The sequence below is a fragment of the Triturus cristatus genome, chromosome 3_2 (assembly GCF_964204655.1).
Source record: "Triturus cristatus chromosome 3_2, aTriCri1.1, whole genome shotgun sequence".
In the NCBI taxonomy this organism is placed as follows: Eukaryota; Metazoa; Chordata; class Amphibia; order Caudata; family Salamandridae; genus Triturus; species Triturus cristatus.
In genome coordinates this window covers 1,028,311,953-1,028,336,735 of record NC_140584.1, presented here as the reverse complement: position 1 = coordinate 1,028,336,735, position 24,783 = coordinate 1,028,311,953, and the positions used below count along the sequence as shown (strand labels likewise).

The window sequence follows — 24,783 nt, the reverse complement described above, 5'->3', positions numbered from 1 at the left end:
CAATGCCCAACAGGTCCCATTTCCTAAAGCCTCGCAGCTTCCTAATTTCTGGCAGGCGACTTCCCACCCATAACTGGGTTTCCCTAGTAATCCTTCTGCCCCATTTCATCTGTCTTTCTGCCTGTTTCCATGCTACTAGGACGATCCGCGTTGCAGTGAGGAGCTGTGTAGTCCCCCGCCCCCATATATGTAATGTGTGTACGGGTGGTTAATGAATTATGCTAGCTCTAAAGCGAATGTGGGTTGATCTTAAAAGGCGTCCATTTTGGAACAGTATTATTTTTAGTTCGCTATTACCGAGGTTATGCAGGAACAACAATCAAAATTCTCAAATACATTTATACAATATTAACGTTTATTTTATTTTTTCACTTTTAGCCTTCAATTCGTCATTTTTATCCCATAAGGAGTTTTTTTTTTGTGTTAGTTTTCAGACACTTAAATGGCGTTCCAACGCTTAGTCATCCATGCCAACATTTTAAGACTGAAACGAGGGAGAGATGTTGAGAGAGAGAGAGAGAGAGAGAGAGAAAAAAAAGCGTCAGGGAAAGCGTTTGCTTTCCCTTCACCTTCGCTTTCCCTTCCGCTTGAAAAAACACATAGAAGCCCGCGACTGGTGCGTGCGCGCCGCTGCGAGCCATGGCCTATTGGTGTCTATTACGCGCACCAAGCGCGTAATAGACACCAATAGGCCATGGGGGAGCAATGCGCCTGCCTTTGGCCAATTGCGTGTAGTCTTATATAAAAAGACGCATGCAAAGGCCAATCGCGTAGCACAAAAGGAATCGCACAAGCGTGTGCGATTCCAGGGTCCATTTCTGAACCCCGGACAAAAGGACTCTCGCCTGCGTGAGGACTGCTGCGCAGTGCAACGCAGGTCGCAAGACCTAAAAAAGGACTCTGGACCAACTTCACGATGTAGTGTTGTTGAATATCCGCACACACCACTCTCTTCAATGGTGGAATCCCGAAAATCTATCCAAAGGACAGCTGTTTCAAGACCCAGTTCCATAAATCACTCCTACAGATGCATCTGACAGGATGGGGAGCACAGCTCCACAACATTACTATTCAGGGACTATGGGATTCCTAACGCACTAATCTCCATATCAATCACCTAGAGCTGCAAGCTGTTCGTGTGGTGATCAACACCTTCAAAATTCACCTACAACACAAAGTTGTCCTTATTCGAACAGACAATGACCTCAATATATTATTTACAAAAATGGGGCGGGAGGGAGGTCCTGCATTCCAGTTATCTCACTTAGCTCGGAAAATATGGAAGCTAGCATTACACCACAACATTCATCTATCAGCAGAACATGTCCCAGCAACAAACTATCAGTTGGTAGACTTTCTGAGCAGATCACAAAAACAAGTCCACAATGGTAAATTCACCCCAATGTTCTTCAACCATACTTTAGCAAATGGGGATGCCCAGAGATGGATATGTTTGCAACAAAAGAAAATGCGAAATGCCCGCACTTCGCAAGCAGATATCATCACCATCATTCCAATGGCAATGCTCTATGGATGAACTAGTCCGGAATATTTGCATACGCCTTTCCACCTCTCCCACTACTTCTATTAGTGGTCAGGAAACTATGGCAAACCTCTCTCTCACCATGGTACTAATTGCTCCCACATGAGTTCAACAACCGTGGTTCTCAACACTTATGGAAATATCTCTAGTCCCACACCTGAAGCTTCACCTCAACATGGACCTTCTCACACAGAACCATGGAACATTAAGACATCCCAATCCCCAAGGAAACTAATCTTGCAGTTTGGCTCCTGAAGTCTTAGTTTGAATACTTAACTTTGCCTCAAGACTGTATGAAGCTCGTAAACCAACTGCACGGCAATGTTATGCAGCAAAATAAACAATTTGTTATATTCTGTCATAAAACGTGAATCCTCTTCAAGCAAAGGTTAAAAAAAAAAAACCTATTAAATACTTATTGCATTTTCAAACTGCTGGATTAGCATATACTTCTTTAAGATTACATCTTGCAGCTATTTCCGCATATCTCCAGAATAGACAGCACAAATCTGTGTTTATAATTCTTGTTATAAAAACTTTCATGGAGAGACTTAAAAGAATAATTCCCCCTAGACGTACACCTGCCCCAGCGTGGAATTTAAACATTGTCCTAACAAGACTACTGGGTCCTCCTTTGGAACCATTACATTCTTGTCATCTTCAATAACTTTCATGGAAATTTGCTTTCTTAATTGCTATTAAATTTTCTTAGTCCTTGTAATTCAGACATTAACCCTGGAAGAGCCTTTCTTTCAACTACACAAGAAGAGGGTAGTGTTTAGACTTGACCCTAAATTTCTACCAAAAGTAGGTTCCACTTTACATATTAATCAATCCTGTGTTTCCCCACAACCTCACAGATGCAGAAAGGGCATTACACACTTAAAATGTATAAAACGGCATTAATGTATTACATTGACAGGACTTAATCATTTAGAAAAACTAAACGTTTGTTTGTTGCCTTTGCACCTCCTCATTTTGGCAAAGCTATTTCTTAATTAAGTGAGCACGTTCCCTTCTGCAATTCACCCAAATCCAACTGGAATTCACTGGGAAATTAATTAATTATATAAACTGCTGAAAAATAGTAGTTGCTCATCCCGTCCACTTTGGCAATTCAGTAGCACATATTATTGTTCCTGTAGTGCAGATTTTAGATCCCAAGTTATTACTACAACTGCCATTACAAAGCTTGAATGCATGGCCCATTCCGAGTCTGTCCAAGTCGAGCTTATCTGACTCAACTTTGGGGAGTATGGTACTTGAATCAGTAACAGGAGGAAAGCAGCCGAGAATGCAGTAATCTCTTGCAAACAGTATCGCTTACAAATCCTTAACCATTTCCCCATCAAGGGTGCAAACTCTATAAATCTCAGTGAGAGTTAACAGCAGTGGGTGGATTCAATTCATTGATACGCTGGGTAACCCAGCATAAGAATATGGCATTCTTTGGTGTATGAAAGTGTTGTGATCCTGCCTCTGTCGGAGCTGCTCTGATCAAGTTCACTGTACCACACCTGGCCTACGTAGCTGACCTCAGCCATGGAGAGCAGCTGCTAGAAACTGCTCCAAAGCTGGTTACGTGAATCTTAAGCGAGAGTGTCTGGAGGAATCAGTAGGAGGCGCACACATGTTTACTAGTACCATCGACCAGCACACAAACTTTATTTTCACGATTGGGGCATCCGTGTTCATTCTAGTGGTTGACCGGAACCTTCCTATGCTCACTGGACAAAGGTTAGGTCATTAATGTCCCATCACACTACTTCTGTGTGGTCTCCTGTGATTCACAATGTTTCACTGATTGGTTAATCCTGGTTGCACTGAGTCCGAAGGTCTCCGCACCCTAAGATATCTGGAACAAGTGAACTCTTTAAATCCAGATGACAAGACATTCAAACGTGACTTCCACTCTTTTCACAAACTGTTACGCAGTGACTGCCAATCTGTCACGATAAGCTCCCACATTTTCTGTAGTCCAGCACCATAGGTGGGTATTTTGGCAGTAACCCCTCTGCTTAACACCACCAGCTTAGCCGCGCATAGCAGCAAAGTTATCAATCAGTGTCTTTTAGACCGTGCCCTGTATATTTTAGTTTATCTGACACCCCTAAAGTAGGCTGGTAGCCTAATGACCTTGGTGTTGCTCATGAGGTCTGTTTCGGTCAATACCTCTACCCAGTATCTTCCCAGCTCTGGGCGGTTCCACAGTTAATGAAGGATGGAACCCAAACTCCCTCGTCCTCTTGAGTAGGCATCCACATGTTCCCAATTTCACAGATGGATCTGGACTGGGGTGTAATACCAAAACAGCATAATGTTAAGAAGTACATTTTGCTGTTGTGCTTGCCTTGCTGGTTCCCACTCTTTCCCCTTACTATTGGTAATTTTCAGGCTTGGGTCTTCATCCTGTTGGCTCTGCCCTAAATTGATAATTATTGCATAGGACCCTTTTCTCACCCTCCTAAGCCATAACTAATGCTCAAATGGGGCTGACTTCTCCTGGCGTGTACTGGAATTTCATGAGAAACGCAATCCTGAATCTGATGGTTGTCTAGGTGGGGTCGTCATTGGGACCCCAAATTCTTGTTTGACTTGCTTGAAAGATTTAAGCTCATCTAAATAGTATAGGTCTCCCACCTGCTTGCATCCTGCCTTTTGAATTGCCCGTTCATATGCAAGGCTGAGCTGAGTTACCCAAAATTGGTGTGAGGAGTGATGAGAACGAAGACCACTATATTCATTACAAGTGTAATCCACCCAGTGTAGAGCATTTAGGCAGCAAGATCTATCTCCAGATGTGGCCTCTAAAGCACAAATAATTCTCAACCATCTCCTGTCCGTTCTAACATTTAATGTAATTGTGCTGCACAATAGTAATTTGTCACATGGTATTACACCCTTCTTTCTTTTGTACGGCAGTAAGGTGTGTGTAGTGAGTGTTTTCTAGATGTGAATGGCTTTCTGGTGGGCTTCAGAAGCCATTTAGCTGTGTCATCAGTAAGGCTGGAGTTAAAAATAAAACTCTGGGGAGAGCGGTCCTCCTCCTTGGCCACCTGTCCCAACCATAAGACACCGCTCATGTGCCATGTCAAAGTACACTTCAGGGTACGTAGTAGTTCCTCCTAGTTCACCTGAGTGGCTTTCTCAGGAGTGGTTAAGGGTATTGCCCCGCGGAATTTCTCTTGACCCTCAATGAGTACGTGAGGAGGCCACCGTGAACGATTGCTTACTAATCGCAAACATGTAAGCCAAGACCCTCCTTTCATCTTACACGATCATGTCTCCAGTTGTCCCTAAAAAATAAAAGTGGTAGCCACCAGTATCGCCATCTCACCCTTTCTGTGTGCACCCGAGGAAAATTTCTGCGCTCTGAACCATTTAGACTGAAGTCAATACTAGTGTTTTTTTCCGAGTAGGTGTTTCTCTGAACGATCGCAGTGTGATGCGAATAGGACAATGTGGCTAATCACTTTGCAGGAGCGTTTAAACCCCTCACATTAAGGCTCACTATCTTAATTTCCCCCATCAAGTCCGCCATTAGAGATCAGATGGCGACACCTCGTCAACCGGCACATTCCACCTAGGATGCCACAGATATGTGCATCCTTGGATATCCAAAGCATATAGGCTAAATGTGACATGAACTCTCCTACAATCCCTTGACACCCACCCCCTAATGGCATGCCTTCCACCTTAACTTCATAACAACTAAACATTTCAGAACAGTGCATGTCTCTTCCCCGCTAAATGCGAGACCTCAAGATATGCAGAGTTGTCCTGATTTTCTTTCTTTCAATCCTTTTATAAATGCCTTTGAGGCGGAGCCTTCAGGCACTGGGCAAGAGATCTATGGAAAGGTGTTTAACTTTGACCTCGCTGTCTGTGTCCTCTGCATTTCTTGCTATGATTCAAATTCTAATGTTCTGCCCCGAAGAGTTTTTCACGGTCCTCGTGGAACTGAGAGTCCAAATTCTGCTCCCTCAGTCTAAGGATCTCTTGTCCCATCAATTCCAATTCTCTTCTCTGATATCGCGGGTGGCTTCCAGGTCATCCACCTTGTAACCAGTGGCAGCTGCATCCTGCTTAAGATGTTGAATTTTCTTAGATTTCCCCTTTCAGGCTTTCGAGGTCTTCTCGGATACTCAATGCAGCTCCTCCATGAACAGCCTTGTTAGGCTAGGCTCTGCATCAGTGGTCTTCCCTGTCCGGTCCTGTGCATCCACATGTGAATTTTCTTTGATAGCTGTTCTAATTTTGAGATCCCACTCTTGTTAACATATGAATGTTGCCTTTTTCTTCCTTTTTAGGCTCCATATTTGTGAACTCCAGTGGCATCTGGTGCCGGTATTCAGGCTTCTCGCAGGGCAAGCTCTTCGCACACCCGTGGTGGGAAGTGCGGTTCCCAAAGTCTTGTTACCCTTCAGTGTGGAATTTGCAGTGTAGTTGCCCCTGTATGTGTCGCCAATCTGTGCTATGCTGGCACTCGAGGCACACTCTCTGGGACTTGTTAATTTTCTCCCTCAGCCAAGCTTTCAGGCCCTTCAGTGTCCACTCTCTACACGAGTTTACTGCCTTATGCTCCAACCACTATGCTGTTGTATACACTGCCTTGACTGCTGTCCTGGAGCAGCCCCATGCAGAGAGCCTCCCTCTGTGTATTCCGCCTGTAATGTGCTTCAGATGGTGCCTCGCTGCACTCTGAGCACTCTGTCAGGTGCGCCCTTGGCAACAGCCTTGAGGCCACACCCCATGCAGCGTAGCCTCCTCTGAGCTCGTGGTGGTAGTCACTCTTTTGTTGCTGTCCTGAGATGGCCGAGCAGCCGAATGCTGTTACTGTGGTGGTCCAGATCTGTTTCACTGCACAGTTGTTGAGACCCTGACCATCTCTGCTCCTCTATGGCTACCTTTCGAACACACACTTGCGTTAAGTCGGAGCGCCTGGGCGGAGGTTAAGAAACAAATCTGGCTATCATGACCCGGTGTGATCACGGCTTCAACCTCTCCTGAACGGTTTAAGAGTACCTATTGGTGTTCAACAATGCAAAATCTCTTCCTATTGGGTTTATCACAGAGCTTTGTGAAACCCTTGCCTATTGCATTTGACATGGGGGTGGGCAGCATTACTGGTGTCACTTATGAGCTGTAGGGAAACTTCATAGACCTGCTAATTGCTGCCTTGTCAAATGCGGTTGAGATGATCAACCAAGCCTTTCTCTATACTAATCATGTATTGATTATGTGAGCTAAAGATGCATCTTTCCAGACCTAGAAATGAAATCTGCATTTGCAGTCAGTCTGTTCTCAACTGTGTTTTTTATTTTTTTGTTGGGAGCTACCAAAAAATACTCCAGCGGTCTTCAAAGCCTTTGTGCAGTGGTGGTTAGACATTGTAGTTTTGGAGGGCTCTACTAGTCGTCTGATGCAATGCTTGTGTGAGAAAGTGGCTCTGTATATACTGTTCCTTAATAGGTACAGGGTGTACAGAGTCCACAGACCCCAAGGGTTTAACAGAGGTTAAAGTTAGATATAACCTTACTCTCCAAAGTGGTAGCCTGGTCGAGCAGTAAGGCAGTATCAGAGGACGTGTAAAGCATTTGTTGTACACACTCAGTCAGCAAATAGTTCCACACACTCAATAACTGAACTCTAGGCCAATGGTTTGTATATAAAAAATATATGCTTGTTTTATTTTAGAACCAACACTTGGAATTAAAATATACTTTCTCGACAGGAGATGTTTCATAAAAATACTTTTGTATATGCAATAGACTTTTTAGTAAACAGTTACAAATAGTTGCAGTAGGCAACTCTATTTCTAAACACAATACATTGAGCTCAATGATAAATTCAAATTATATGCAACAGATTACTTTTTAGATTACTTTTGTAATTCCAGGCTTGGATCCTAGATCCAGTCCTGGGTCAGTTCTCAGAATCAGCTGTTGAAAGTCGACTTTGGTACTGTAATGATTTTTAACTAATATTTAGCTATTTCAAAAGTGAGCACTTAGAAAATATTTCAGAGCAAACAATCAATGATTGCCTATGGAAGGATATGTAGGTTACAGGTACAGTAGGTTATCGTTACTTTTGTAATCCAGTACTGGGTGTCTAGACTCAGTACTGGGACATTTATCCAAAACAGGTAAGTAATTACGTTTTCAGATGTTATACGATTTTTGAGGAAGATTTAGAAATTGCAGAAATCAACACTTAGAAGACATTTCACAGAAAAGCAGTCAATGGTTTCCTATGGAAGAAAAATGAGTTAAAGGTAAGTATAGTTGTGAGTACTTTTCAGAGTCAGTGCTGGGCACCAAGATCCAGCACTGGGAGCTCACCTAAGAGCAGGTGAGTAAATTCGTTTTTGGCACTCTGCTGATTTTTGGTGAATATTTTGAGTTTTGAAAAGTTCACACTTAGAAGAATTTCCAAGCAAAAGCCAGTCAATGTTACCCTATGAGGAAAATGAAGTTAGCGGTTTAAGGGCAAGTACTCGACTGGCAGAGTTGAAGTTCTGGGCATAGACTCAGGGGTCCCCCAGTGTCAGGTAGGTACAGTCAGTTCACCCTCAGCGGTTTCAGGATGGCCGGGTGCAGAGAGTTAGGCCCAATGTTATCCTATGAGGGATAGGGGGGCCTGGGTTAGTGGCTGCTGTCGGGCAAGCCACGCGGCTGTGGGAGCTGGGCTCCTGGTCACTTACTCAGGGCAAGTGGGGAAGTAGGTTAGAGTAGAGTTTTCACTGCCAGGGCCACTCGGGCGGCTGGGTGCAGGGCGCTTTTGAGCCGTCGGGCACTCAATTGATTTCAATGGGAAATCTCCGGTTTGGAAGAAGACTGCAGGCTCGGGGACGAGGACTCTTCAGGTGCCGCCACCACCACTTCGAGGGGTAAGTTGGGTAGTTGGAGGATAGGTAGGTACCCCGGGATTGGGCACAGAGGGCCGTGGGGCGCCGGGTGCAAGGGTGCCTTTTGATGTCGGAAATCTTACCCTCTTGTTGATCGCGGTTGGGGTGGCACTCTGTTCTGAGGCTGCAAGCTTCTTCAGGATAGTCTAGGGGGGTCCTTGGGTGCCGGACTCGGGGTCACAGTCGCCGTGGGGTCATCCTCGTGGGTTTAGTTCACTCCGGCACCGGCCAGGCTTGGCGGGTGCAGAGTGGGCTGGGATCGCGGTTCCGGGCTGCTGCCAGGGGTGAAAGGTAGGTTCTGAGTAGAGCCTCTACTCATGGGAGTCCCAGGGGATCAGAGTTCAAAGGTAGCCAGGTCCTCCGGGGTTTCTGAGGTTGCTGGCCACAAGAGATGCCGGGTTTGGAGCAAGTCCGAGGTCGACAGGCCGGTAGGGCTGGGGCCAAAGCAGTTGGTGTCTCCCTCTCCTTTGCAGCTGCAGGGCAGGTCTTTTCTTCTCGCTCTTCTTGTAGTTTCGGAATCTGGGGAAGGAAGGTTCAGGGTGCCCCTAAATACTAGATTTAGGGGTGTTACAGGTAGGTGAAGGCCAGGGACCAATGGGTCCTTGTCCTGGGGTGGGTACACCCCCTATCCTGCCCGTCTCCTGTGGGAGGGGGCAGTAGCCTAATCCTGATAGGGTAGGGCCTCCCATCTTCAAGATGGTGAGAGCCCGCAGATGTGCTTCACCTCGCCTCCCCCACCTGAGGGGTGGGGTGGGCAGGCTTGCATATCCCCTGTCCTTGTATGGGGTTTCCGGCCAAGCTTCCCGCCAGAGTAGGGGGTTGCAGTGGCCTGGGGAAACTCGTAGAGGTGGCAGGCCTTTGACGCTTCCCTTTGCTCATCTTGGGGGAGGAGATCTATCACCTCACCCAGGATGTGCATTGTTGCAGGCCCGGGAGAGCAGGGGCTCTCCCACCCAGGGGTCCAGCAACGTGTCTGCTGTGTGGCAGCCTCAGAGCAGACGTGGATTGTAGGTTAGTTGTAGGAGGGCATCTCGAAGATTCCCTCTGGGGTGCCTGGTACATTAAATCTCACACTGGCATCAGTGTGGGTTTAATGTGCTGAGAAGTTTGATACCAAACTTCCCAGTCTTTAGTGTTGCCATTATGGTGCTGTGGAGCTCGTGTTTGACGAGCTCTCAACACCATGTACTCTTAAATGGCAGCACTGCACTTACAGTGCCCGGGAATGGACCTGGGTACTGTAGGGGCACTGGGCTCCTGCTCCTGTGCCCACACCATGGGCATAAGGCACCCAGCTAGAGGGGTGACTGACATATTCTTTGGCAGTGTGGGTGTTGGGCATGGCACACAGGGATGTGTGCCATTTCGACTCTTCATTTTGTCCTGCACCCAGACACTCAGCCTACAAAGGCAGTGTGTGTGTGTAAGGGTACAGGGCCCCTAAGGGTGGCACAATGAGTGCTGCAGCCCTTAGGGGTCTTCCCTGGTCACAAGGCCCTGGGTACCTAGGGTACCATTTACTAGGGGCTGCCATGTTGCCAGGGTTTGCCAATTGGGAGTTTGTGTGTTTTAAGGAAGGAACATAGGCCCTGGGCACCTGATTGGCAGGAGTCCAGGGTACACTCAGTCAAAGTACATTCAGCAATTTAGCAAAAAAGTGGGGGCATACCATGCAAGAAAGAGGGCACTTTCTCACAGCTTGCTCTATTAAATTTGTTGAAATTCAATTATTCGAATGTACAAGCAATAGATGATTGAATGATAAATGAGAAAACACTATCCCTTATCCCTTTAATGTGCCTTTGATACTTTATCACGCTGACCAATAAGGATAGATTAATTTGTTATATAAAACTGTTGCTTATTCCCCTCAGGATCTGTAGTTTCTGATAACCAGTTGGAGTAATTGTGGCACCCTTATTGCAAATGCTCAACAACTCTCGATTAACTCCTGTCAATTGATATGTGGTATGCAGTTGTGTATCCCTTTAGAAAAGTTGTTGCAACATTAATCCTTTTTTTTCTTTTTTGCTGTTATCCTCTCGGATGGAGCTGCAATTCTGCACTTTCTGATCTTTTTTGCAACAGTTGGCCTACTTAATGTCACCTAGGTAGGGTTTCCAAAACGGAGACAAAGGTTGTGGTGGTCTCCGTAGCTGACTATCTTGGAATGAGAGCTCATGGGAGAAGTTATTGGTGGACTGGTGTGTTTTTTTTTTTTTTTTTTTCTTTTTATCGTTCAACAGCGTTCATGGACTTGCTGCTTCGCATCCATCAAGTGTTTAGTATTTCCTTCAATGTATGTGCGTTTACGTGGATGATGCACTGTGTGCGCAATTACTCGAGTTCAAATGTGGACCTAAACTTGTATGTTGGTGTTCTCATGGTTCAGCCTATGTTTGTATACGATTCTCTATTAGCTGACAGATATTTTATAGTGTTGGATCCCCTCAGAGACATTCCTACCATTAAATGCACTACCTTCAAGGTTGATTGGTGCACTGGTCCATCTTATTGAGCTAAAAATTCAGATTTGCCGAAATTCAAGCTGAATAAATGGGATGGTAGAAACTTTCAGGTTAAAGGAGTTCTTTAATAAAATGTTTAACCCCTGCAGTAAGCCTTCCTACTTTAAACAAACTGAGGAAATAGGCAGGCGGTCAGACCCTCTTAGAATGAAGTCTTTTACATCGAGAACTGGGTAGTAACTGACTGCATTAAGACCCATCTTTGTATGGTTGTTGCACTTTATAAAATACATAAGAGTTTTTCTTCATATTTGATACGGTTGTTGAAATGGTATCCATCTGTTTAGTAGGAAATGTACACAACTATTTTTTCAGTAACGGATGCTGGGAAAGCTCTTTCAAAAAAGTTTTTCTGCCCTTTTCCTGAAATTCAGGTGGTTGCACTTGAGATGCAGGTGGAGTAGCTGAGCATTCCATAAGCACACCGTAACGCACTAGTGGAACTGCATTGTTTTACCCCGAACGGGGCCGATTGGTCACAGGAGATAATTAAGGCATTAGAGGTTAAACTGGAAGCGCTTGTATCTAAATATTTGGGGCCTGTAATGGAACAAATAAAGAGTGGAAGGGAAAGTAAGTAGGTTGTTAGAACAGGACAGGGGGGGATTATCAGCACCTTCACTTTGTATGAGAGAAGAAGGGACAGGGACTGCCCCATGTCTTGAGCTACCTTGTGCAAACAAGAGGATGGGGGAAGGAAACTTAAGGGGCATTAAGCCCAATGACAGTAAGGGCTTAAGTACATCCCCCCGCCCCTGCCACTCACAGGTCACATAGTGAAGGAAGCAAAAAATCTGTTAAAGCCCCCACTAGAATTACAGATTATCAGGTAGAGAGCACTCCGGGTCTTCAGACGTTGGACTTACCCCCTGCCTCTTGTCCCTATACGATGGTATTAGCAGGGGTTCCAGCACTTACTCAGGATAGAGAAGAGACCACAAGCTCCCTGATTAACAAGGTTAAACACTGGATGTATAATAACGCAAAGGTGGGCAGTCCGCAGAGTAGTCACATCCTCATGGCAAGGAGGGTGGCCTGGGTTGGGGCCTCCAAGAAAAAGTTCGCAGGTGACTGCGTAATTGTTAATTTCAGGTATCCAGAGCTGGTAAAAGATCTACTTATTTCCCAATAGGGGGACCAGTATAAAAATGCTTCCCTTGAATTTGTTTTATAGGGATGAATTGAAAGAGGCAGGCTCAGTGGTTCACAGGAGAGGGGAAATTACCAACGGTTGGGCGAATAGACCCAGATTAGTGTCAAATAGATTCACCCCGCTGTCTGATGTAGCTGTAATGGACGAACTGGACTGACTGGGCCCAGGTGTGAGTATGACGAATGTCATAACACCAGAGAGCTCATCGTTGATCAATGCGGATGGCTCGATGGGAGATCCAATTACAGCCATTATGCACCACAAGGTTGTTCTGCGAGAAATAGGGGGGGAATGGTAAGGTATTAGTCGTACGTAGGCCAGTAGTGAATTCACCATAAAGGCAGGTTAATTTAGATAGTAGGGTGGAAGACCCAGAATCTAAAGAGCTCAGAGTGGTCTCGTGGAATGTTGCAGGGATTTCATCCAAATTAAAAAATAAGGAATGGCTAGATTTTAGTAGACAATTCCACATTATCTGCCTTCAGGAAACGTGGGAAACTGATAGTAGCGTTTCACACTTAGATGGATACAAAATGTTCTTTGTCCCTGCTCGAAAAACAATGGGTCGAGCCAAGGGCGGTCTAATAACCTATGTGTCGCTGTCTTTACAAGGGTCCTGGGAGGACTTGGGTTGGAGTTCGGACAACATTCAAGGCATTAGGTATTACAAGAAGGGCCCAAAATTCATCCTGATAAATTTCTACAATGCGGGCCAATCGATGCAGAGGTTGTACGAGCTTAATGGAAAAATTGGCAGGTATACAAGAATTAGAAGACGGGCGCCCCCAGTTGATTTTATTGGGCGACTTTAATTGCCATCAATGTCCATATTTGAAATGGGGCGGGGGAAAATGGGATTTCTGCCCATCTACAAAGGACTGGCACTTGGAGCACACCAGAGAAGGTAGTGAACTAAGTAAGATCCTGGGCATTTATGACCTAACCTCCACGATGGATTTAATCCAGGTCGGGAAGTCTAACATAATTAATCCTTCTTTTAAGGGTAGGGGTAAGGACACAATTATTGACTTTATTTTTGTTTCATACGCACTTAAATGTAGGGTTATAGACTTTAGTATAAAGATTAGTGTTTTTAGTGATCACAACCCTTTAGTATTGTCCTTGAGGGATGCTGATCAACTTATCCAGCCAGGGAATATGATGACTAGGGGCGTATTGAAAGCAGTAGACCAGGGCAGGCGAATAAGATGGAGTAATGTAGACGGGGAAGCGTTTTATAGAAAGCTTATTACAATCTCGGAAAGTGGGATATGGAAGTGCCTAGATCAGGCAGTGGAGGGTAGAGAATTGATTAGTGCCTTTGAGAGCACGGCAATGGACATTGATAGGCATTGTTTTGCCCCTCAATAGCCTATGTCCAACCTATCCCCAAAATGGTTTGATAAAGCTTGCTCTAGGGCTCAAAAGGACCTGACACTTAAAATGGTCCCCAAGGACAGGAGTAGGATTGTGGAATGCAGGGCCCAATACAAATCTGCCACAAAACAGAGGAAATCTACCCTTCAACGTGAGGCATGGGAGAATTTGAGGGAAGCAGCCGAGTGTAGGGATATGACTAGATTTTGGAGGGTGATTAATGATCCCTGTTTTCAGGCACCGAATAACGTGAAGGTGGCCTGTCACATCTTGCCTGAAGCTTTGTTATTACATTTCAAGAACCTGTATAACCATGGCAGCCCTGTTGATTGACAAATACCAGATGTTGGTATTTTACCTAGTACATGGATGCGTTTTGCGGTGGGTGAGATTAAGGAAGGAATACACGCCCTGACACTAAACAAGGCGCCAGGTCCGGACGGGATTCCACCAGATCTATTTAAATCTCAGGTTGATCTATGGGCTCCTATACTCACCAGAGTTTTTAATACTGCAGCGGAAATAGGAATGCCCAGGTCATGGTCAACGGCTAGTATTGTGCCTTTGTTTAAAAAGGGTAACAGGAGCGACCCCCAATGTTATCGCCCGATTTCGTTAATGGATGTGACAGTGAAAGTACTAGGTAAGGTCATTCTAAACAGTCTGATGGCTTGGGCTGAGGAAAATGAGATTATTACTGCCTCTCAGTATGGTTTTAGAAATGGCCGTTCCACAACGGACCAGTGCCTTAATCTCTACCACCTGGTGGCCAAGTACACCTTGGCAGGCGAGGGGGCGGTCTTCCTGGCCTTTATGGACCTGACTGCGGCTTTTGACCGGGTAAACCGCGAGAAGCTGTGGGAAATTTTAGGGCTCCTTGGTGTTGATTCAGGACTGATATATATCCTAAAAATGTTACACCTGAACACAACCGCACAGGTCAGATACAGCAACGAGGGGAATCTTACTGAACATTTTTCGTGTACCAGGGGTGTAAGACAAGGTTGCATTTTGGCGCCTTTTTTATTTACGTTATATATAAATGGTTTAGACAAAGCACTTATAGAGTTGGGGGTAGACTGCCCACGAGTAGGTAAGAAAAGTATACCTGTTATCTTGTATGCGGACGATGCGGTCCTTTTGTCCCGTACAGGAAGGGGACTTCAGTCTCTCATCGATGGTTTTGGCAGGTTCATGGCGGATCTAGATTTATCTCCCAATCTTACCAAATCATATATAATGGAAACAGGGAAAAGACCAACAAAGAACTTTATTTTTACAATTGGGGCTCACAAATTAGAAAAGTTGAGGTTTTTAATTATTTAGGGATAATAATCGATAAACACCTACATTTTAAAACACTAATCTCAGACAAATGTAGTCAACAAACGAGTACGATGGGTTCAATAATGAATCGCGCTACGAGATTAGGTTGTTGGTCACCAAACGAAATTCTGCATTTGTTTAATTCGATATGCTGTGCTAAAACCCTGTATGGGAGTGAGGTATGGGGCTTCAGAAACACCTCTTTGATACAAATGGAGGAAAACAAGTTCCTCAGAAGGATTCTGCAAGTGCCTCAAAGCACGCCTGCTTATATCGTCCATGAGGAGTTAGGCCTTCCTTATATTAGCGATAGGTTAAGTATTAAACCAATTATGTGTTGGATCAAAATCTGGACCAACCCCGAGGCTAGCCTAAGTAGACAAATACTCGAGGACTGTATTAATAGAGACAAAGGTTATCGGATACCCTGGATTAAATATGTAAAGGACACCCTGAAATGGTTGGGATTCGCAAACTATTTTGATGAGCCCATGACACTGACGCCCCGAGTTAAGGGGGTCATAAAGTCCGAATGCCTTCGGCGCTTAGCTTGTGCAAGGGAAGACAGTGAATTATTGAAAGTTTCAGTGAGAGGCCACATATTAACGAAGTCATCATCAGGCTTAGAACCCTACCTGGCGTACATCTATAATAAAAATGATAGATTTTTAATGACTAGATTCAGATTGGATCTGTTGCATCATATTTTATCTGTTCCCGCAGGGTACACGAGATGTTGAAACAAAGGGTCCATGCGGCTGCGATCTGGGATCTCCGCAGGATACCCTACATTTTGTCTTTTTTTGCCCCTTTTACGAGTACCCGAGGGTATTATTTTTAAAAACCATTTTAAGAAAGAATAAATTTACCCAGGTTAGGGTGGCACTCTTGTTTTTGAAACTTTCTTCTGACCCTCTCACGTTGTTCTGTACCGTGAATTTTTTAAGATTTTCCGCAAAATTAAGGAAGACTAGAAATGAGGTGTAGACACCTTTGTCTTAGAGGGTAGGGATGGTCGGGCCTCATAAATGTAGTTGTTTTTATGCAGTTTCTAGGTTTCTTTTCTCCTTAACATTGACCTAGCCAAGGACTCAACCAAATTATGTATGGACTGGCACATTGTTTTTAGGGCGTGTCATGATGTTTACAAAGATTTGGTCCATGTTGTAGCACTCTGTTTTAAATTGGCTATAATCCTGCACTTTATAATTTCATATTTTGCTGCTACTTTAGGGGTATTTGTCAACAAAGCAACCCACGTTTTTCATGCTTTAATGCTGTTGCTTTGGCCATTTTCTGTATGGACTGGCATATTGTTTTTAGGGCGTGTCATGATGTTTACAAAGACTTGGTCCATGTTGTAGCACCCTGTTTTAAATTGGCTAAAATCCCGCACTTCTTGCTGCTACTTTAGAGGTATTTGTCAACATGGCGACCCACGTTTTTTATGTTTTAATGCTGTTGCTTTGGCCAATTTCTGATGATATGAAATATTTAAAATGTTTTATCTATGTATAATTTGTTTTGATGATGAAATGTTTGATTTTGTTAAATGTCATGTTCTTTTGTGGATATTGTTATACCCGAATAAAGATTAATTGACTTGCATTGTGATGCCACAGAAGTCTCATGATTGGCTTCTATTGTAATAGCTTCGTTAGTTTGATCTTGAATTACCCAGCTTACCATGAGTTGAAAACAGAGTTTGAGACTTGACTCTTGATTGTTTTAGTGTGAACAGTACAATTAATTTATTTTGTTCTTTAAGCTGCCTCTGTTACTGGGATGTATGTTCTATGATATGTGATTATTCTTTTGTTTTCTGCACAGTTTGAAGGAAGAGTTCCAGTCATGGTTTGAGAAACCGGTGTTGGAAATCATTCATCACAATACTGTCTCATTGGATAAACTGGTTGACCAAGCCTACTTGGAAATCATGACAAAGTATGCTGTGGATGAGGAATGTGACTTTGAAGTAAGAGCCTGTTTCCCCAAATCTGTGCAAAAAGAGGTTGCTCAGTACTGTTTAAAGGGTAGAGTGGATTGGGTTAGGTTTTCATTCATGCCCCCCCCCCCCCCCCCCCCCCCCCTGATTCACAATTCTTGACTTCTGTTGTGGATGTGTCTTTTGGGCCTCAAGATTTGAGGTTTCTCTGGTTGGTCAGTGTGTGTGGTAAATATATATTTTTGCATTTTATAGGTTGGCAGAGAGAAATACATGCGGGTGAAGATTGTTAAAGTCTATCCTTTGGAAGAGGTAGACCAGGAGTCTTCTGAGAAAAAGGCAGAGGGTGTCTGTGATTCCCCTTCCAGTGACAAGGAAAACACTAATCAAGTGGTTCTGGACAACCATATCAAGGAGCCACAACTGAAAGAAGATGAGAGCGGTATACGGGAGAGCCTGAGAGATCGCCTTAGTATGTTTTGGTTCATCACTTTGTGGGAGGGCAGGATCTACTTGGGAATGTACTGTCTGAAATCTGATCTAGAATTGCAGATAAACCAGAAGATCCGCTGGACCTAGCCCACTTTTCCCATGTCTTTTTTGTTCTATTAAAGATCCTAGAGAGACTGGTTGTTAAGCAGCTGGAGTAAATTGCTTCAACTAATAAATTTATAAATTGACAGTTTCAGCTTTTGCCAAGATTTCTGAACTGTTTCATAGCAAAACTACCTAAGGCACTAAATGCTGGGTTCATCTGCAAGCTTTAACACCTTAGCGTTATGAACATTGTAGTCCATGTGTTCTGCATGGTTTGCTGCCTCTCTGAAGATTTTGTGAATCTTAACATTTGACTCTCCGGGGGGTGCTTCCTTCTCTCTACCACTTTTTAATGGATGTGCCATAGGCCTTTTATGATCTAGACCTGGCTGTCCGTTTTTATTGTTACGCAGCTGCATATGGTGACTGGCAACCCGCTGTGAAGGGCTTGATGGCCATTATCTCAGCAGTTCCATGATTATGCTAATAATTGTTCTCTCTGCCAGTACTGACATGTTGCACCATCTTTCTAACTTTGTGGCCGCCTGAAATGCCACGCTTTCTGCACAATTTCACCATTATTATTGGACCATGGAGTAAGCTATTTGAGAGCACGAGGCTGGTTTTATTTAAAGTGTTTTTTAATTAAACTTTTTGTTTACAATGAAATACCAGCTGCTTCTAGGAATTTAGTTTGGAAAAAGCACTTTCACTCTGAGCGAAATTTTTACGCAGTTTGGTACCCAGTCATGGCCTTCTCAATGAAACTTAATTTCAGTTAATAGTTTTTCAGAAAGAAGTTAATAAATCTTTCATAAATGGTGTCCTGGTGCTTCCTAATACCTACTTGCATACTTTATAAATAACGTGTTTAAATAAAATTGTGAGCCGTCTATAATTTGCTAACTTGGCCAGATCCCTTTTCTGTACTGTTTAGAGTTTGAGCAGTCTATATGTCAAGTTGATAAATGGAGTGTTACACAGAAATTTATTTGGAACTTGTGTACTCCTTTGAGTGGTGTGCCGCACGTGGCCAGGGTCTTGAGGCAATTTTCTGGTACTAGATTTTATTACACATGGGGGTTAATCTTAATTCCTTACTTTATTATTAAGTCTCCGTTTTCCATTTTTACAGATCAATACAGACGGAAAACATGAATTTTCTTGTCTGTATTTTTTTTTAAATGTGGATAAAAATGGAAATTGGGTTGCTTTTTGAGTAACTATAAATACTGTCTGCCAGGCCAATAGCTGTGTAGATTGATAGGTAAGGTGGCTAGAAAGGAAATTTAGTAAAGAGGCTTTAAAAGAGTTAGATATACACATGGTTTATGCTGAAATTTGCATATTTTCTTGTAAGTGCATTGATTTATCTTTTGTGGGTGGTTACAGCATTGAAACCTGGTAGGCATTCAAGCACGAGTGCATATTTACCGGTTAAATAAATGTGGAAACAAACTAATTTCAGCTTAAATTTTCCATAAACCCCAAAATAAAATGGATAAATGCAGATAAAATTAGCACAAAAAAATGGATAAATACAGACAAATATCAAAAAACAAATACCATAAAACTGGGAGCCCTATTATGTATGGAAAATGTTCTTGGACTGAAGTCCAAACACTTGGTGTAAAAGGCCCAGAAGGGATTTGCAGTCATATTGTTTGATCTCTTATTGTAGGAAGCAATTGTTCCACTCATCTAAATTAGAGCAGAGACCCTGCCAGTTGTGTTCTTGTGTTTTTCTAAACTACCTCTGGCAGGACCTACTGTAACATTTACTTAATTTATTTTGTTTCTTCAGGTGATCGAGCTCGTCGTTCCCCCCGGAAACTTCCTGTCACTTTCAAAAAAGAGGAGAAGAAATGGGCCCCACCTAAATTTCTTCCCCACAAATACGATGTCAAGCTAGAGAACGAAGATAAGGTGAGAGGCTTAGAAGGGCATGGAAATGACATCGCTAGAATCCCAGAGAATGCTCTTTAGTAATGTTTGATGCTTGTGCATCTGGTGTTGTAAGAATTTAGTGATCCTCCTTGCAGCAAAAGTGACCACAAGCAGTTAACTAAATTATTCTTAAATAGCCTGATGGAACAGATAAATTGATAGCGTAGAGGAGTTAAAATTGCATGCTGATGGGATGCCTACCTAAAAAGGCAGCTGTCAAGCTTCTGAGAACTGAATGTCGGTCGATCATGTATCAAGGTTTTTGCTTTGCACTACGCTTGTAGTCTAGACCTCAAACAGCAAAAAATGCATGCCCCAGTTTGCAAAGCAAAAATTGAGCGGGCACTCAAGCAGTCTGTACATGCTGGACAAAAAAGGTGTATGGACGAAAGCTCTCCTTGAAGGCCAGGCCCTTTAACGTTATTAGTCTGTGCATTTCAGTAATCTGTTGTCCAGACAAATTGTTGCTATGGTAGTACCACATATACCGTTTTGATTGAGGTTGCCTGGGATCTATCCTGGGGGCCACTTGCTATTTGCAAAAATAAACCCTCTGCAAGACAGCTCTCTGTCACACGCAGATAAATGGATCCAGAAAATGTGAATGTATAATATTTATAGGTAGTCCTCTATATTTTTTTGTTTTAATTTCTCATACAGAAGATAAATCAGTCCACTAGCACACAACTAATCTTTTGCATTTAACAATGCATCAGCAGGACATATTGACATAACTGACCTAGAATATGTATATTCCAGTAATCTGTCACTTTGTTTATGCCCTTTTGCAGATAGTTTCTCGAATGGTTATCATCCATCTTCTAAATCATGTGATCAGTAGGTCCCCCAGATGGAGCCTCATTCATATCAACGAGACAAATTCCAACACGCCTCCCACTCTTTTTGAAATTACTAGGGACTCCTGCTTTCAATAATTGCACTTTTGGCTTCCTATATATTGATCCTTTGGATGGCGAATTCTGCTTTTGTATGTGCAGGCAACCTTCCTAGACCTCTACGACATTTGGGATATCTGATATAGTGAAGTGCATGGTTTGTGAAACCCTCACACCTGGCATTGCTGATGCCCCTCCATTACCTCTCTGTGGGCTTGAACAATTCACATTCCAAGATCGTTCGTTTGCAAGTACAATCTTTCTCTCTGCAGTTCAAGCAGTTGGGTGATTCTTGTATGATAGTTAGCACGGCATAGTCCTGCTTGTATTGCAATTTCCCTGAGATGCAGGATAGAAGTCTCCCAGTCAGTTTGAGTGGGATATGTACTTTTTCCAACATGTTTAAGTTGGAGTTTGCAGTCATTCGGTTTGGGCTGATCTGATGCTGTTCCTCCATCTCACCTGTCTCCTAGATCCCAGTATCGTTGGGGAGGTGGGGGGGGGGGGCACTTCAGTCTGGTGGTGGTTGTGCTGCGAATGGGCCATTGATGGCGAGCTTGTCAGCAGGATAAGCATGGGTGCTGATCATGATGGGTTTGCAAACAATGCAGCTTTTTTATTTTTCTTTAAGATGCAGTTCTGGAAGGGGAGCCAATGGAGTGTAATCAGAATAGGGGTGATGCTCTCGTTTCCTCTGACCTTGGGTGAGGCATGCTGTGGAATGTAGGATGCCCTTAAGGAATGCTAGTTTGAAATCTGGCATAGACCAATTTAAATGCGATTGATTGGAATGTCTGCCATTGTCTAAGGTGAAGTCAAGAATTCCACTCATCACTTTTTGTGGTGCCTTTATACAAGCTAAATGTAGTAAGGTAACTATACAAGCCAGTATTGGTTTTCAATGAGTAACCACTGCAAGAATTTCTGTTCAAGCATACATCAAGCTATGTGCTACTTTAATTTTGCCGTTTTCCCCATTCTAGATCATCAGCTGTGTGCCAGTTGACAGTCTCTTTCGCTCTGAGCGTCCACCTAACAAAGAAATTGTACGATACTATATCCGTCATTATGCTGTGCGCATCGGAATGACCGAAAATGCCCCTTGGGTGGTAGAGGATGATTTAGTGAAGAAGTATACCCTCCCCAGCAAGTTCAGCGACTTTCTTTTAGATCCTCACAAGGTACAACTCTTAATATATCAGTACTCTTATTTCTAATTTATGGTGCTACCAAGAATCAGTCGGTGACAAATGTATGGTTGTCGTCTTGGTCAATAGTAATTTTGTCATTGTAAGTGATTTATGCTGCATGAATCGATCTTGGTTTTCACGCAAATTACTGCTCTGCTTGTTATATGAAAGTTTTTTTCAAGTTTATTGTTTGGCTGCACTTGAAATTACTATTTAAGTGCCATGCCTTCACTATCAAACGTGACTTTTCTTAGTCTTTATGGCCTACTTTCATCCAGTTCTATTGGAGACATAAGCTCATCCGTCCCAGTCTATACTCTGAGATCACACTACAAGAAACGAGCTAACCCCCCTGTGGTGCCCTATTGTGCTAGATTGGGTTATTTCAAGCATGATTCATGCTAACCTTCGTTTTTGGAAAGTCCTCCATAGTTTACTTTTTTCTCTCCACAGGTCAAATTTTTAATTTCATTAAAGAACAACCGCAATGGTTTGAATGTATGGTTGCGCCCTTCCTTTCACTGTATCACTCTTTTAAGCATATAACATTCTGACTCGTATTATATTGGATTAAGTACATTGTTTACACCATCGATATGTAGGGCATGTTGTATTCAGAAGCTAGTCATTACATGCCACTACATTGTTTGCAAACAAAGTATCTTAAATTCGAAAATTGATAGCGCAAGTATGCTTTTGCTTCTAATAATTTACTACTCTTTTTGGTTGAACTGTAAATTCTGCAATGTAAGTACAATATTTAGAGGCTTTCTTTGCTAATATCTGATTACGTTTTTGTGCATAAAACCTAAGTACAAAGCTTATTGGCTTGCTTTCTTTTCTAGTACATGACCTTGAATTCCCCGCCCAACTCTTCTGCCAAAAAAAGAAAGCCATCTAGCTCGCCTGAGAAAAAGCCAGCCAAAAAAATTAAAGTTAAAAAAGATGGCGATAAAAATATAAAGGAGAAGAAGCGGAAGAAACCTCCTTTGACTGCTCCGATGAGTCCAACACTTTGGTGCCATGTGCATTTGAATAAATCTGTTATTCCATCTCCATTAAAGATCAATAATAGAGATGATTCAAATACTCCTGTGGAAGAGCTGGAGGATGTGATGCGAGTAGTGTCTCCCTCCAAGCTAAACTCTCAAGTCCCTGTCTCCAAGAAATGTTCCCTGAGTGGTGTGATCTTGCCCAAGAAAAAGGTAAAGAAGGAAAAAATAAAAGACTTAAATGGGCAGAAATCATCCGGAAAACCAAAGTCTCCCAAAAAAGTTTTGAAAAATCCGAAGATGAAACAAATGACTCTACTGGATATGGCTAAGGGCTCACCAAAGGTGTCACGGCCTCCAAAGAGTACAGCTGTGGTCCCAAAGGTCTCCAAACCACAGAAGCACTTTTCTCCTACTGCACTCCACCTCATTGCTTATTACAAAGACAACAAGGACCGGGAGGATCGGAAGGCCTCGCTGTCATGCACCATCACCAAGGCAGTGCGGCTACTTTCCAGTGATGACCGTGCCCGCCTCCCAGAAGATCTGAAGATCTTGGTGCAAAAGAAATATGAGCAGATGGAACACAAAAAGAAATTGGCTTCCATGACAGAGGATCAGCGGAAGGAATACCTCCAGGAAAAACGCAATGAATTAAAAGAAAAAATGCGGGAGAAGGTTAAGGAGCGTAAACAGAAGGAGATGCAGGAGAAGCTAGAAAAGCAGCGCAGGTATGAGGACCAGGAATTGTCTGGCAAGAGCCTACCAATGTTAAAGCTTGTGGATACCCCTGAAGGGTTGCCCAACACACTTTTTGGAGATGTGGCTATGGTAGTAGAGTTTCTCAGCTGCTATTCTGGCTTACTAATGCCTGATGGTCAATATCCAGTCACATCGGCATCCCTAATGGAAGCTTTGACTGCAGAGAAAGGTGGCTTTCTCTACTTGAATCGTGTGCTCCTAATACTGCTTCAGACGTTGCTGCAAGATGAAATTGCTGAGGATTATGCAGAGTTGGGGATGAAAGTGTCTGAAATACCTCTTACACTCCATTCGGTTTCTGAACTTGTTCGACTCTGCCTACGCAAGTCTGATGTATTAGAAGAGAGTGATGGTTCTTCCCCGGGGGATAATGCTGAGGAAAGTAAAGACTCTGCCGGATTTGAAGATAACGAAGTGGAAGATGAGTTTCTTGAGAAGCTGGAGACCTCAGAGTTCTTTGAACTGACTGTTGAGGAAAAGTTGCATATCATGGCTGCTTTGTGTCACCGCATCTTAATGACTTACTCTGTGCAAGACCATGTAGATGCCAAGCAGCAGAGCTCTGCTGAGCTCTGGAAAGAGCGTCTGGCCATAGTGAAGGAAGAGAATGAAAAGAAGCGGACAGAGAGGCTGAAGCGAATGGAAGCCAAAAGCAAGGACAATGTGAAGGAGACCAATGGTGAGGTAAACAAAGTAGAAAAGGAAGCAGAGGAAGAAGGTGTAAAAGCTGAAGTCCAGAGTAAAGCACTAGAAGACAAAGGGGTAACAGCAGAAGTAATGGAAGGAGAAGAGAAAGGAATGAACACTGAGGTCAAGGAGGTGGAAGAGAAGGGAGCGAAAACGGAGGTAAAAAACAAAGAGGCGGAAGAGAAAGGAGTTAAATCTGAGCCCAAGAAAAAGGAGCCAGATGAAAAAGTAGTAAAGAGTGAGCTCAAGACAGAACAGCAGTTAATTATCGATACTGAAGATATGATCAGTGCTGTTAAGAATCGACGGCTTCTTGCGATACAGGCTAAAAAAGAGAAGGAAGAACAGGATCGTCAACTTAAAGGTGAGTGTTTCGGTGACGGGTGATGGATAATTCATTGAGTTGAGCCAGGATGTGACTGATTTTAAGTTTCACGCCAGTGGTTGAAAGAGTTGGACCTTAAGCCCACTGTGTATGGTTTAAGCATTAGGTCTGTTTGACAGATGCACTGTCAAAACCCAGTCCTAAAAAATGAGGTTCAAAACTAAGCACTTCTGATTAATACCAATTACACCTTTATTTTCCTGTTTTAAAACAAAATACTAAAGGAAATTGTTTGCCCAGCATACCTCTTCAAGGAAAAACTAACGTCTCAAGGTAGCCAATATAGTTCACGTCCCATGAAATGCTGTAAATGACCAGCTGCTGCCCCTTTTTGTGCTGTGCAGATAGTTGAAAGAGCCCTGTGTTTTGTAATTACTATTTGATCAACAAATTATTTTGTTGTTGATGTATTGTTTTATTACTGTGTACCAAGTTGTTTTTTTTAGGTCTCGCGCCTAGCGTTGCAGTGCACATGGGTTGCTCGCTCTGCGAGGCATATTGTAGTAGGGTAGGTTTTATAAGTGGATTTGAATCCCCGCCCATCTTTTTTATTGGCTGGCGTCATTGTGTATGGTAAACGCTGGCTTCTGACTGAAAAAGGGCTT

At 43.3% G+C, this 24,783-nt stretch overlaps 1 protein-coding gene across 1 annotated transcript in view; it reads left to right on the top strand.

Moving 5' to 3' along the window:
- BAZ1B (bromodomain adjacent to zinc finger domain 1B) overlaps window positions 1–24,783 on the top strand; it is a 314,567-nt gene that overhangs the window by 38,574 nt on the left and 251,210 nt on the right. Inside the window, exons 3-7 of the mRNA XM_085649665.1 lie at window positions 16,668–16,812; window positions 17,038–17,254; window positions 19,124–19,245; window positions 21,146–21,343; window positions 22,198–24,157. Coding sequence (XP_085505791.1) covers window positions 16,668–16,812; window positions 17,038–17,254; window positions 19,124–19,245; window positions 21,146–21,343; window positions 22,198–24,157 — 2,642 coding nt within the window. The remainder of the gene's footprint in view (window positions 1–16,667; window positions 16,813–17,037; window positions 17,255–19,123; window positions 19,246–21,145; window positions 21,344–22,197; window positions 24,158–24,783) is intronic.